This window comes from Budorcas taxicolor, chromosome 11 (genome assembly GCF_023091745.1).
Source record: "Budorcas taxicolor isolate Tak-1 chromosome 11, Takin1.1, whole genome shotgun sequence".
Lineage (NCBI taxonomy): Eukaryota > Metazoa > Chordata > Mammalia > Artiodactyla > Bovidae > Budorcas > Budorcas taxicolor.
The window spans coordinates 53356342-53370621 of record NC_068920.1 but is presented as its reverse complement, the minus strand read 5'-3'; the positions used below and the strand labels follow the sequence as shown (position 1 = coordinate 53370621).

At 38.5% G+C, this 14280-nt stretch overlaps 1 protein-coding gene across 1 annotated transcript in view; it reads right to left on the bottom strand.

Moving 5' to 3' along the window:
* Positions 1–14280, bottom strand: part of TINAG (tubulointerstitial nephritis antigen) — a 109689-nt gene that overhangs the window by 71693 nt on the left and 23716 nt on the right. Inside the window, exon 5 of the mRNA XM_052649082.1 lies at positions 2464–2587. Within this exon, the coding sequence (XP_052505042.1) occupies positions 2464–2587 (124 nt within the window). The remainder of the gene's footprint in view (positions 1–2463; positions 2588–14280) is intronic.

Here is a 14280-nt window from a genome sequence, read left to right as displayed (position 1 = left end):
TGAAATAAATTCTTTAAAAATAATTCCTTTATATATGTATTTCTGTATATGTATTTATAAAACGTAATTACAGCACATGTACAGTTCTGTAGTGTAATTGCTGGCATATTTTAGATGCTCAGAGTGTGTTGAATCTATAACCTCCTACTTGCTTCTCAATTCCCATGTATTTTGTGCTAGGATATATTTCATAGGAGCAAAAATCATTATACCTCCATCTCTCTGTCTCAAGAAAATAATTCCCTGTTTCATAAAAGAAAATAGGAATTCCTGATGCTTTGACTTTCAGCACAAGGGCTCAGAATCAAGTATTCCCGTAACCACTCTCTGGTTCATAAAAGCCTTTCACAAACAATACTGAAGGAGTCAGAAACCTGCCTCTGGGCTCACTTCTGGCACTTCTTGCCTTTCACTTTGGGCAGGTCACTTCTTTTGTTTGTGCCTCTTTTATAAAAGCAAAGGCTTGAAAATGGGGACTTCTACCTTCCCTTCCAGCCCCATGAATCTGTAGATTCCAACCAAAGGATAAGAGCTTTAAATTCTAATGATAGTCAACATGTTGCTCTTATTACAGACATTCCTGAATCTCAGTGAAGGTTTAATCCAAATTCTCTTGAAATACTTAGAAAAGGTCAGAAGATTTAAGAATGACTCAGTTCAACAAATTGTTTCCTGCTCTTTATATGAAAACTTTCACCGAGCTTTACCTCTGAGACTCACACTGCTATTTTTCCTGCTTAATTTATTCCTCTCCAAGTTTGCTCTGCAGCAGGCATCGCCCCTACCATTCGGAACTCCTTCGCCTCTTAGCTTCTGACATCTTTATTAAATTTTGTTTAGCTATATAACTATATTTTTATATGTGTGTATTTTTTAATTGTCTTCTTTATCCCATTTTATACTTTTTAGCTTCTTTGAAAGACAGCTTTTCTCATTGTAACTACTGCTATATTGACTATGCAGGATACAAAACTGACATCCGTTAGGCAGAGGACAGACGGACTTAGCCTTGTGCTGAGGCCGTCTATGGGACTGTAATCAATGGACTCCAAAAAAACAGAGCCCAGATCAGCTTAGCAAGTTACTCTCAGTATTTCACAGCAAATATCTTTCCTAAGACATCTTCAGAAATGCTGGACTAGCTTAAAGTAAAATTATTACATATCCCTTAGGAGGTGTAATACATTAACCATATAAACATAAGATGGTAAACGATGTATCTGATTAAATCTGTCCCCATCCATTTGAAACAAGGCTCAAAGAGATTCCCATGCCAGAGAATGTTTACCCTGAGGGAATAAGCATTACCATAGAAGTAACAGATGGAGATGCTCCAGGGTGAGCTCAACCAAATGCATCTTTTCTAGAACAAACTGGCTTATTCTATGAAGTGATGGTATTTAGAGAAAGTATCAGCGCTCCTCTGTCCTAGGAAGTGCCACCCTTCAGAGCCTATGAAGTTAGTTCATGATGCATTCGGTACTTAGTCTGTTTTTGAGGACTCTTGGAATTATTTCTAAGCATAGAGCACAGTTTTATGAAACTGAGCTTTGAGAGTAGACAATGTGGTATGAGGTCTAATTGTTGTAATACAATCAACATATTTTGAGGATACTTTGGAGGCCAAATCTTGGAATTAACCTGATTACTGATGTCCTGGCTCGTGAAACTGTATGAAGTTGCTGTAATAGAGGTATGTCATCCCTCACACTGCTTTTAATGAACTTTTTTTAAGTTTTTACTGAATTTTTTACAATATTGCTTCTGTTTTACGTTTTGGTATTTTGGCCAAAGACATGCTGGATCTTAGCTCTCCCACTAAGGATCAAACCCACACCCTTTTCACTGGAAGGCAAAGTCTTAACCACTGAGAGACCAGGAAAGTCCCTCCTTACACTTTTGAAGTAATTTGGAAACTACTCTGTTAGAAGATCAGTTGTATCACCCTAGAGTCGGAATCTACAAAACTGATTTTATCTAAAATGAAATCCATTATCCATTAATCCATTATCACTAAGGTCTGAAGTCTCTACATCAAATATATTAATTTCATAATTAAATATATTTCTGCAGATCTAATCAAGAGAAGAGAATATAAGAATTATTTGTGTGTATAACATACTTATTAGGATTGCAGATAGTACTATGAGTAAAAAGGAATCTTATACTCTTCTTATGATCTGCCCTTAACTCTCAAAGAACAAATTTTGGCAACTTTTCTCTGTTGCTCTTTTGATCTACTCTCTATTTAAAATTAGTCTGTGATGATAAAGACCAATTTCAGAGTAAAAATGGATTTTTATTTAATCTTCAGGCTGCTTTCTCTGGTCAAAGTAAGATTTTATTTCATTGACCAAGTGATAATATTTAAATGTTCTAAATTAAAAACCCTTTTAATTACTATCCCAGGGTCTAGAGTAAAACGGAGAATTTGTAAGGAAGTAATTAAAATGACTTTATTACTTGCAGTGGAAAAAGCCCAGGATGCAGCACAATTTTTTTGATCCAAAGGGCCATGGGTCCATCCAGGCCATTTGTAAGATGCAATAAAGAATTCTGGAAGATCAGTCGTTTCAGCTAAAGAAGCCTAAAGAAGAAAAAGAAGCAAATGTGTCAGTTTTTCCAATTTATCCCAATAACCATTATAAGAAATCCCCATGCCCTGTTATAAAGTTTTTTTATTTTGTACATTCAACTGTTCTGAATGACATTTCTTAAATGTATTATCTATGTAATATATCTATTTCACTCTATGTTTAAAAATAGCAATTCAATGTGGGGAATCATAACATAGTACAAAATTGAAAGAATACATAGAATGTGTTTTCTCGGTTACTATATAATGCAATAATTTTGGCCACTGTTTTGTTGCTATTTGCTGCTATTTAGGTGATGGGATAAAAGTGTCAAATTCTCAAGTAGATTGTGGAAGAGCAGTGCCATAGAAATCCCAGAAATCTGGGTGGTTTTTGATTCTTATGTCATCAGATTGGCCACACTGCAGAATCTTGGAGTTGGAGCAGAATAAATTTGCTTCTCTGAGTAGATCATTTCAGAGACATAGACATGGTCTCAAAGTCTTTCTACCTGGGACAGAAATACACCCACCTTATACATTTCTCATACCTTCATTATTGGTTAATCAGTGTGCTTTTAGGAATTTATAATATTAAGCTGTCCCATGTTCCAGAAAAAGCTAGATTATCATTGTTACTGCAATTTATCACTTTAGAATTCTAATTTTAAAATGGAGCTGGGCTATTTCCCTTCTGCTCTGTGGAAGTAATAAAGGTATAACACATTTTTGCAGGGTTGAGCTATTCAGAATTTGACATCCACTTTCCAAAGTTCGGAGAAGGCAATGGCACCCCACTCCAGTACTCTTGCCTGGAAAATCCCATGGATGGAGGAGCCTGGTGGGCTGCAGTCCGTGGGGTCGCTAAGAGTCAGACAGGACTGAGCAAATTCACTTTCACTTTTCACTTGCATGCATTGGAGAAGGAAATGGCAACCCACTCCAGTGTTCTTGCCTGGAGAATCCCAGGGACAGGGGAGCCTGGTGGGCTGCCATCTGTGGGGTCGCACAGAGTCGGACATGACTGAAGCGACTTAGCAGCAGCAGCAGCAGTTCCAAAGTTGGCCAGAGAACTTTGTACATGGGAGGTATGCAGTGAATATCTGATAATAATGAGGAAATACACATCTATCTGATAGATTGCACAATTTTAAGAAAATCATTTCCTCCCCACAGGCACATTGTTATAATAATAGCATTTATTTATTTTTTATGATTTACTGTTTAAAAATAAAAGTATATTAATGTATAATCCTTCTCCATCAGAAAAGGTGATAGAGAAACAATAGGCAAAATACCATATTTATTGAAAACATATTTACAGTATTTATCACTAAGTCAGATCAGTTCATGAAGCTCACCTGTCAGATCTTACAAGACTTTTTACCAATTATTTAATATTGCTTTTCTTTAAAATAAGCCCATAGGACTTGAGACCCAAGAAGCGTGTGTTACCTTGAAATTTTATTTACTTTACGATACCAGACAATCTGATATAATAAACACAGGGCAAATTTTACATCTCATTACTCCATGATTATTGCATTCCTCTATAAAGTAAGAATGTTTTCAAGAGCTAATAAAGAAAAGTAAACACCACAGAATAACAGCTTTTAGGAGTTGGTAATAAAGTCTGACTTCATTAAATGATTTTTTTTTCCTTTGGTCAAAGGATAACTTAGTAAAGCAAAAAAGTCAAGAGGATCAGCTGACAGAGACAGAAATTCCAAAGTGACAGTGATCTAAAGAGGCAAAATTTTAATTTTAAAAAGTTTTACACTATTACAGATGGCATTTTACTTTCATTGTAATGTTGAAAAATTTCGGCCACATTCTGTTTCCAGATTAAGATTAGATAAACTTGAACAGTCTCCCACCTTAATATTTCAATTTTGATTAGAGAATAAATATCCTGTGAATGAATATAAGAATTAAAAGCATTGGTGAATTCTGGAGAATATTTTACAATAATTGTTGCATTTAATAGAATCAAAATCTCTAAAAGTAATGGAAACCCAGTCACAAAGCAGACTGAGAACTAACTAATCAAATTCTGGACATTTTGGACAGTGTTACTAAGAGCCCATGTCTGCACAGTATCCACTTGGTGAATCACCCCTTCATCCCCTAGTTGCACTTACTCCCACTTAAATGTGGATAATGAGTGACCCAAGAAGTCAACAGAAAATATTATTCTCTTCTGACCAAGTTCAGGGGCCATGCATACCACGAAATTTCTTCTAAGCTACTTAATATTGGAGAAGAAAGGACTAACTTCCAGGTGCTAATGGCAAAATGAATTTTTCATCTTCAATAATATTTGCCTTCATGCCTGAAATCTGAAAGAGTTTTGTTTTGTTACTTGGCCAGCTTTGGTTTTTATACGGAACTAGTTTCTTGTAAATATCATTAATCAGTGCCCACACTATGGCAGATGGTGCTAGCTCCTCAGGGCTCCTGCTTTGAGTAGGCTTTCCTTCCATCTATAAGGTTTAGTAATAGCAATTTTAGTTCAGTACCTGCAGGCTCAGAAAAATGACTATATTTCTTGGTCTCCCCTGGCTCCCAGGTGTGGCCACATTACTAAGTTCTGTCCCATGGAATTTTACCCCTTTTTATTTATCCTTTTATCTTTTTCTTTTTTTTTTTTTTTTGCTTGAACCCAGGGCATTGTCAAATGTAAGAAGCATCCCAGCTTCAGAGGTGTGATAATAAAGAAAATGTGCCTCTGGAAATTGATGAGCCGCTCTCTCTTAAGATGACTTTCTCAGAACACTAGTTCTGAGAAATTGTAATAGATAATTACAAGAGGAGCAGCTGATTAATCAAACAGTTCTAAGAAACACCAGCTTTAAAAATTAAATAAATAGTCTTTTTTGTCCTCACTGCAATATTTTTTTATAAACTACCTAAATGCTGAGAGGCTGGAAGAAGCAAAAATAATATTTGTGATTCTCAATATGCGTGACCCAATGCAATGTATTCTACTCTGTTTCATTTGATTTAACATCATTTTTGCTGTGAAGTAGATCAGAGGACTAGTGTTTCATGGAACTCACTTTGGGAAGAATCATCATGTAGATTAGGTAGTTTCTAACTTGGGGAGTCTATGTAGCCCAGAAGGAGCCTAAAAAATCATCTGGGAACAGACCACCACCCGTGTCCTCCACCTGCCTTTTGTCTTCAGGAGTGAAGTGAAAGGCACTCAGTCGTGTGCGGCTCTTGTGACCCCATAGACTGTAGCCCACCAGGCTCCTCTGTCCATGGGATCCTCCAGGCAAGAATACTGGAATGGGTTGCCATTTCCTTCTCCATGTCTTTAGAAACTTAGTTAAAGAATGAGTTTAATTAAAGGAATGAGAAAATGTAAAAAGAAAGGAAAACAGTGAAGCAAGACAAAAGAATAATACTTTAGCCATGAAACAAAGTCCAAGGCCTCCGTTAGTTATTCCTCAAGGACTCTAGATAAATATTCAGGTCACGTTTTGAGCTGCTTCAAGCTCTTTTGCAGACACTGAAACCCCCACCAGGTGGGAGAAGTTAACTATATGCTGCTGCAAGGACTTAGATCCCAGACCGCTTCCAACCAGAAGGTTAATGATGTGGACTCCCACTTGCCTCACCACCAACCAGTCAGAAGAACGTCCACAAGCTCACGATGCCCTCTTCGACCTGTAGCTGTAAAACTCACTACCCTCTCCAGGTCAGAAACACAGTCTTGAGGGCGCTAGCCCGCTGTGCCCTCTTGCCTGGCAAAGCAATAAAGTTATTCTTTTCTGTCTCACACAAAACTCTCTCTCTGAGTTTCTATTCAGCACCAGTGAACAGAGGCCATATTTCGGCAACAGCCAAAGAGCAGGTATCTATTGTATAAGCACACCTCAGGAATCACCTCAGGAATCACCTCAGGAATCACCTCAGGAATCACCTCAGGAATCACCTCAGGAATCTACTTTTTAACAGCCCCCAATTTTTGTTCCCAGAAAAGGGAAAAAGTAAATTTTCACATTTCTCTCTCAAAGATATGTCCTGTGATGATCAATTCAGCCCCATGATATTGATTCAATTACATCACAGTGCTACGCATCAGGCTTCGACTAGTAAAGAAAATAAACTAAAAACTCAGGAGCAGACTGATAACACATTCATTCTGCCACAAGTTCAGCTGAATAAGGAGTGAGGACAGTGTGAATTTCCTCAAGTTTGCCAAGGGTTTGCGATTCTGTTTTGAGGAGAGAGAAAGAAAAAAGAGAGCCTGGAGGAAACATAAGGAAATGCTTGATGCTCTTTGAATTTCAAAACGCTTGTTTCAGAGACATCCAGTTCTGCCCCTGGTTCTTCACCCACAGAGTGGAGGAGATGCTGGGATGAACTGAGGGAAGTGCGCACTTAAAGTCCACCATGACATCTGCCTGTCATGTTCTTCTGCCACATCATTTACACCTACTGTAAGCTATGACAAACCTAGACAGCCTATTAAAAAGCAGAGACATCACTTTGCTGCCAAAGGGCTGTATAGTCAAAGCTATGGTTTTTCCAGTAGTCATGTAAGGATGGGAAAGTTGGACCATAAAGAAGGCTGAGCGCCAAACAATTGATGTTTTCGAACTGTGGTGCTAGAAAAGACTCTTGAGAGTCCCTTGGACAACAAGGAGATCAAACCAGTCAATCCTAAAAGAAATTAACCCTGAATATACATTGGAAGGACTGATGCTGAAGCTGAAGCTCCAATACTTTGGCCCCCTGTTGTGAAGAGCCGACTCGCTAGAAAAGACCCTGATGCTGGGAAAGATTGAGGGCAGGAGGAGAAGCGGGCAACAAAGGATGAGAGGTTTGGATCACATCACCTATTCAATGAACATGAATTTGAGCAAGCCCTGGGAGAGTGTGAAGGAGAGTGAAGCTTGGCGTGTTTGCAGTTCATGGGGTCGCAAAGAACTGGACACAAAGACTAATGATGGGTAAAAAGGACCTTGGGAACAGTCACTCTGATATTTCCCAAAGGTACCTCTCATCGCTCAGTATTTACCAACACTAAAATACACCTCAGAAAATAAAAAGCAACTGCCTCCTAGAGAAATAGATGTAGTCAATCACATACTGTTTTATCTAGATAATGATGATCCAGGTAATGAAGTAAATTTTCCTTTCTCACTTCAATGATCAGTGGTTTTAAAAGTTGTATAATATATAAAATGTTATTTTACTTTAACTTCCAACAAACAAAAGAAAAAGATGATATTTTTTATTTGTTAGTGATGCCAACTTAGACACACTAATATCATGTGTATTGAGTGTCTGAGAAAAGATGTACTAGTAAGCAATGAGGTTATCCCCCAAATTTAGAACATGTTTATATACATCAACCTGATACCATATAATGTAGTAAAGTTACAGGCTTTAAATGTTTATTATTGCTTATTTATTTGGCTGCATCGGGTCTGAGTTTTGGCATATGAACTCCAATTCAGTTCAGTTCAGTTGCTCAGTCGTGTCCAACTCTTTGCGACCGCATGAATCACAGCACGCCAGGCCTCCCTGTCCATCACCAACTCCCAGAGTTCACTCAGACTCACATCCATCAAGTTGGTGATACCATCCAGCCATCTCATCCTCTGTCGTCCCCTTCTCCTCTTGCCCCCAATCCCTCCCAGCATCAGAGTCTCTTCCAATGAGTCAACTTTTCGCATGAGGTGGCCAAAGCTACTCCTGTAAATGTTATACCAGCTTTATTAGTGTTTTAATAGTTTCCAAATAGCTCCACCTAAGAGGTGAGTCTTACTTGTGATAACTTAGTTAACTTCATTGTTCTTCCAGGGAATGAATAACAAAGCTATTAAAATTATATTTTTTGACTAAGCCAAGTAGAAAAATGAACTCTGACTTTCCCCATCTCTGTTTGAAAACAGTATCTTTTATTCAAAATATTTGCAATATTTATAATAGAGTATAACTCAGGGAAGCCTCTTAAAGTTCTCTCTCAAATTCAATGCACTTCAACTTGATGCCTGAAAAACAATCAGGTACAGAGCTGTTCATTTGATTAGATTAGACTTGACATGATTTGATTTGATTTGATTTAGGAGCAGAGTAAATTTTCAGGTTCACCAGAAATACATAAAGTCCATCAGGGCCAATAAATCCAGAACACTCTATTTATGAAATAAAATGCTGTAAATAATGAAGACTTTCATTATTTAGCTCTTACAGAATTTACCTGTTTCAGAAATCTGCTATTCTCCCAAGGTTAATGCAAGGAAGAAAGAATAAATTTATATATTATATAATAACATTTCTGTTATGCTCAACTATTATTGAGCATAATAGATTATGCTTAATCTATTATAACTGTGTGGTAAGTACTTATTATTCATCATTTCATGGACTTCTCACAGGCCTCTGAGCTGGGTACCTCTGCTATAAACATTTAAGCCAGACTAAATAAGATCCAAACACACAGCATGCAGAGCTCATGTCCATCAGGGCATATGAAAGACAGCCATGTGACTAAATGCACTGCCTCCATGTCCCTATCAACAGACCTCAACTGTGTTGTTTCTGTTGGCTTCAAAGGACCTCAGTTTTCAGTTCAGCGACCCCATGGACAGAAGCATGCCATGCTTCCCTGTCCGTCACTAACAGTGGACAGTTGCATGCCAGTTTTGCCTACAATCATAAGAATTCTTTCTGAGACACTAAGAAACCTTTGTTTTATCCCTGAATGTATTTCTGCTCCCTCCAGCACTTTTCTTTCAATATGTCAGCATCTCCTAAGTGTGTTCTGTGGCATATAAATCCTGTGGAATATTAACCATCATTATAAGCAAAGGAGAAAAGGTTCTATGATGTCATGATTTAGGAAACATGGCGTAAAAAAAAAATGTCAGTGAAGGCAGAATTCGCTTCAGTATATTAATGAATAGCGTGAGTCTTTGGAAGAAAGATACACCATTTCACAAATATACTTGACCACAGATACGACATCTTTATTCCAAACCTTGCAGGATTGATGGCTAATGACACATATGTTGAGAAATATTGAAATAAATTTCTGTGTTTTCTAACCTGTTTTAACTGTGTTTTAAATAGTTTCCAACCTGTTTTTCTACCATAAAGAGAAAAAAGTCTAAAGTGGTAGAATTTAAATTTTCAGGGAGCTATGGTCTTCCAAAGACCAGCTCCCCATCAGTCCCACTGTGAATTTATCGAGACAGCACACAAAGTCCCAATGGGCTGAGAGAAAATTGTCAGTTAATCTAATTTAGAGGAAAACAATTGGGAACAGGGTTGTCCAATCAAGACATTATTTTGAACAATCTCAAGAGAGCACCTTTAAGAAAAGTTTAGGCAAAGGCTGATCAGCCGATGTCATTTGACTTGACACTAGACATAAATCGAAAGTGGATAGAAGTGAGTCTTTCTACAAAACAAGGATCTGCACGGTCGAGGCAGGACCTCTTGCCCTCTTCCCTTCCCCTCCCTCACTTCCTGCAGTCAGTCTGCTTGTACCAGGGAAAACAATCAGTTTCTGTTTCCTTTTGTCTGCTGACACTTAGGACTGTCATCCAGGAAGAGCTACCAAAATCTTTAAGCTAGACTCTTTCTAACCTCCCATGATCAATATATTCTATTCCTCATTGTTACACATCACAGTCTACAAAACTTCATTTGGGTTGACTTAATTCATACTTTGGGGGTCTCCAAAATCGCTGCAGATGGTGATGCAGCCATGAAATTAAAAGACACTTACTCCTTGGAAGGAAAGTTATGGCCAACCTAGACAGCATATTCAAAAGCAGAGACATTACTTTGCCAACAAAGGTCTGTCTAGTCAAAGCTATGGTCATGTATGGTCATGTATGGTCATTTTCCAGTGGTCATGTATGGATGTGAGAGTTGGACTATAAAGTAAGCTGAGTGCTGAAGAATTGATGCTTTTGATCTGTGGTGTTGGAGAAGACTCGTGAGAGTCCCTTGGACTGCAAGGAGATCCAACCAGGCCATCCTAAAGGAGATCAGTCCTGGGTGTTCATTGGAAGGACTGATGCTGAAGTTGAAACTCCAATACTTCAGCCTCCTCATGCAAAGAGTTGACTCACTGGAAAAAACTCTGATGCTGGGAGGGATTTGGGGGCAGGAGGAGAAGGGGACAACAGAGGATGAAATAGCTGGATGGCATTACTGACTCAATGGGCATGAATTTGGGTAAACTCTGGGAGTTGGTGATGGACAGGGAGGCCTGGTGTGCTGCAATTCATGAGGTCGCAAAGAGTCGGACATGACTGAGTGACTGAACTGAACTGAATTCATATAGATTAGCCAGTTTTTTTTTTCATATTTATATGATCATGGAACTCTCTGTAGAAGACCTGTTGATAAGCCTCTAACTTAGCTCAGAAGACATATTATGGAAATAATGGCTTCAGTCAAGCCATGAAGCCAGGAAGCCAGCTAGAGAAGATAAGAGCTTTCCCAGGAACCAGGGATGACTCACAGTTCACCTTTCCCACTCAAGATAAAGAATATGATAAATCTCAGTTCTCATTCAGGTAATGTGCTCAAGGAAAAGGACATGTCTTGGGCTGGTGATGCAGAGTTCTCAGAAAAACCATCCCAACACTTGGTAACTGCCTATCCAGTTAGTACAGTTAGTATGTAACACACCATCCTATGTTTAAAATTGTATTTAAAAAAATGTGTGTGTGTGGGGGGGGGGAGTTATCCAGAAGCAAACACACACAAAATAATTCATTTCTACTGTATTCAGAGTCCATTTGATAATTGGGGGTATTTTGTATTATATGTAGTCACCAGGCTAAGCATTAACCGATTTTTAAAGCTCTTCCTGTAGCAACCAGTTTAACTCAGTTCATTTGATCTCATGTTATTCACTGAAGTACATGTTATGTTTCTGATTTTCTAGTATTCGACCAGATACCAGGACAATTTCAACAATCAGAAATTTTCTGAAGAGACTTCAGCCCTCAAGCTACTGTACCTTAGAAATGAGAAGCTATTTCCTTGCTTTGCATCAACAGAACTCTTACAGATCAGCCATATTTTCCTTATTGCCTTCCTGGAACTATTTGGCAACTTTATTACATTTATTCATAGTGCTAGGTAATTTAAATTCTCCCAAATCACTAACCGTTTTTCATTTAAATATCACTTTAGTGACTTTTATGCAAACAAATCCCCAGGAGCCAATAAGTGATTTAGAATTAGATTTCCTTTTTCTATGCTATAAACTGTGGCAACCTGGGAAAAAAAGGTACCTCATTTCCCCTAGAATATAAAATACTCTAAGTTGCAAGAAAATAGAGCTTCATAAGATATGTTAGAAAGAATTCAGAGAAAATGTATATTGACACCTAAATGAGTATTTGGCTTAGTGGGCCCTCACTAGAAGCAAGGGAAAAATAGTCCTTATTGAGGGGATGAATTTCTTATTTTCCCAAACAATTCTGTCTCTTTTTATCCAGATAAGGACAAAAATGAAAAAGAAAAAACCAGGAAAAAGTACCTCTTTTCCAACTCATCATATAATTAAGTCACTCAAAGTTATGATAACCTCTAAAGATGTTATAATTTACTGATTGTAGAAAAAAATCCAAAAATATATCTACTGTAGCTGTTCAGTCACTCAGATGTGTCTGACTCTTTGCTACCCCATGGACTGCAGCATGCCAAGCATCCCTGTCCATCACCATCTCCTGGAACTTGCTCAAACTCATATTCATTGAATCAGTGATGCCACCCAACATCTTGTCCTCTGCCATCCCCTTCTCCTCCTGCCTTCAATCTTTCCCAGCATCAGGATCTTTTCTAATGAGTTGACTCTTCTCATCAGTGACCAAAGTATTGGAGTTTCAACATCAGTCCTTCCAAAGAATATTCAGGATTGATTTCCTTTAGGATTGACTGGCTTTATCTCCTTGAAGTCTAAGGGACTCTCAATAGTCTTCTCCAATGCCACAGTTAAAAAACATCAATTCTTTGGTTTTCAGCCTTCTTTATGGCCCAACTCTCACATGCATACATGTGAATTGGAAAAACCATAGCTTTAACTAAAGGGACCCTTGTAGGTAAAATAATATCTCTGCTTTTCAGCACACTGTCTAGGTTTGCCATAGCTTTTCTTCCAAGGAGCAAGCATCTTGTAATTTCATGCCTGTAGTCACCATCCGCAGTGATTTTGGAGCCTAAGAAAATTAAGTCTGTCACTGTTTCCATTTTTTCCCATCTATTTGCCATAAAGTGATGGGACCAGATGCCATGATATTAGGTTCCTGAATGTTGAATTTTAAGACAGCTTTTTCACTCTTCTCTTTCACCTTCATCAAGAGGCTCCTTAGTCCTTCTTCATTTTCTGCCATAAGGATGGAGTCATCTGCATATCTGAGGTTATTGATGTTTCTCTGGGAAATCTTGATTCCAGTTTGTGCTTCATCCAGCCCAGCATTTGGCATCATGTGTTGGAGAAGACTTTTGAGAGTCCCTTGGACTGCAAGGAGATCCAACTAGTCCATTCTGAAGGAGATCAACCCTGGGATTTCTTTGGAAGGAATGACGCTAAAGCTGAAACTCCAGTACTTTGGCCACCTCATGTGAAGAGTTGACTCATTGGAAAAGACTCTGATGCTGGGAGGGATTGGGGGCAGGAGGAGAAGGGGACGACAGAGGATGAGATGGCTGGATGGCATCACTGACTTGATGGACATGAGTGTGAGTGAACTCCAGGAGTTGGTGATGGACAGGGAGGCCTGGCATGCTGCGATTCATGGGGTCGCAAAGAGTCAGACACGACTGAGTGACTGAACTGAACTGAACTGAACTGAACTGACTCAGCATATAAGTTAAATAAACAGGGTGACAATACACAGCCTTGAGGTACTCCCTTCCCAATATTGAACCAGTCCATTGTTCCATGTCTGGTACTAACTGTTGCTTCTTGACCTGCATACAGGTTTCTCAGGAGGCAGGCAAGGTGACCTGGTATTCCCATCTCTTTAAGAATTTTTCACAGTTTGTTGTGATCCACACAGTCAAAGGCTTTAGTGCCATCAATGAAGCAGAAGTAGGTGTAGTCAATGAATCATATTTGCTGCTTAGAAATATATCTAAGCTGATCATTTCAGAAAGATATCTGGTTCCAAGATTAAAAGCCATTTTGCTATTTTGAACCTGAATGGGTCAAAGTTAACTGATTCTACAGGAACACTCAGTACCATTTGGGGGACAGATCTTTTAAAGTCCTGGCTCTGCCCATGATATGGAACAACTTAGATGTCTATCAACAGATAAATGGATAAAGAAGATATGGTACATGTATATATACAGTGGAGTATTACTCAGATATAAAAAGGAACAAAATTGGATCATTCGTAGTGTTGTGGATGAAACTAGAGTTTGTCATACAGAGTGAAGTAAATCAGGAAGAGGAAAATATCGCATATTAATATATATATTATGGAATCTAGAAAGATGCCACAGCCGAACCTATCTGCAGAGCAACAATAAAGATAAATACATAGAGGAAGCAATTTTGAACACAGTCGAGTGGGGAGTGGCTGAGATGAGCTGAGAGACTAGCATTGACCTAAAATCACTAACACGTATAAAACAGATAGTGGAAAAACTGCCTCTTGTACACACAGTGAACTCTGCCCAGTGCTGTGATGACCTAGAGGGGTGAGATGGGAAGG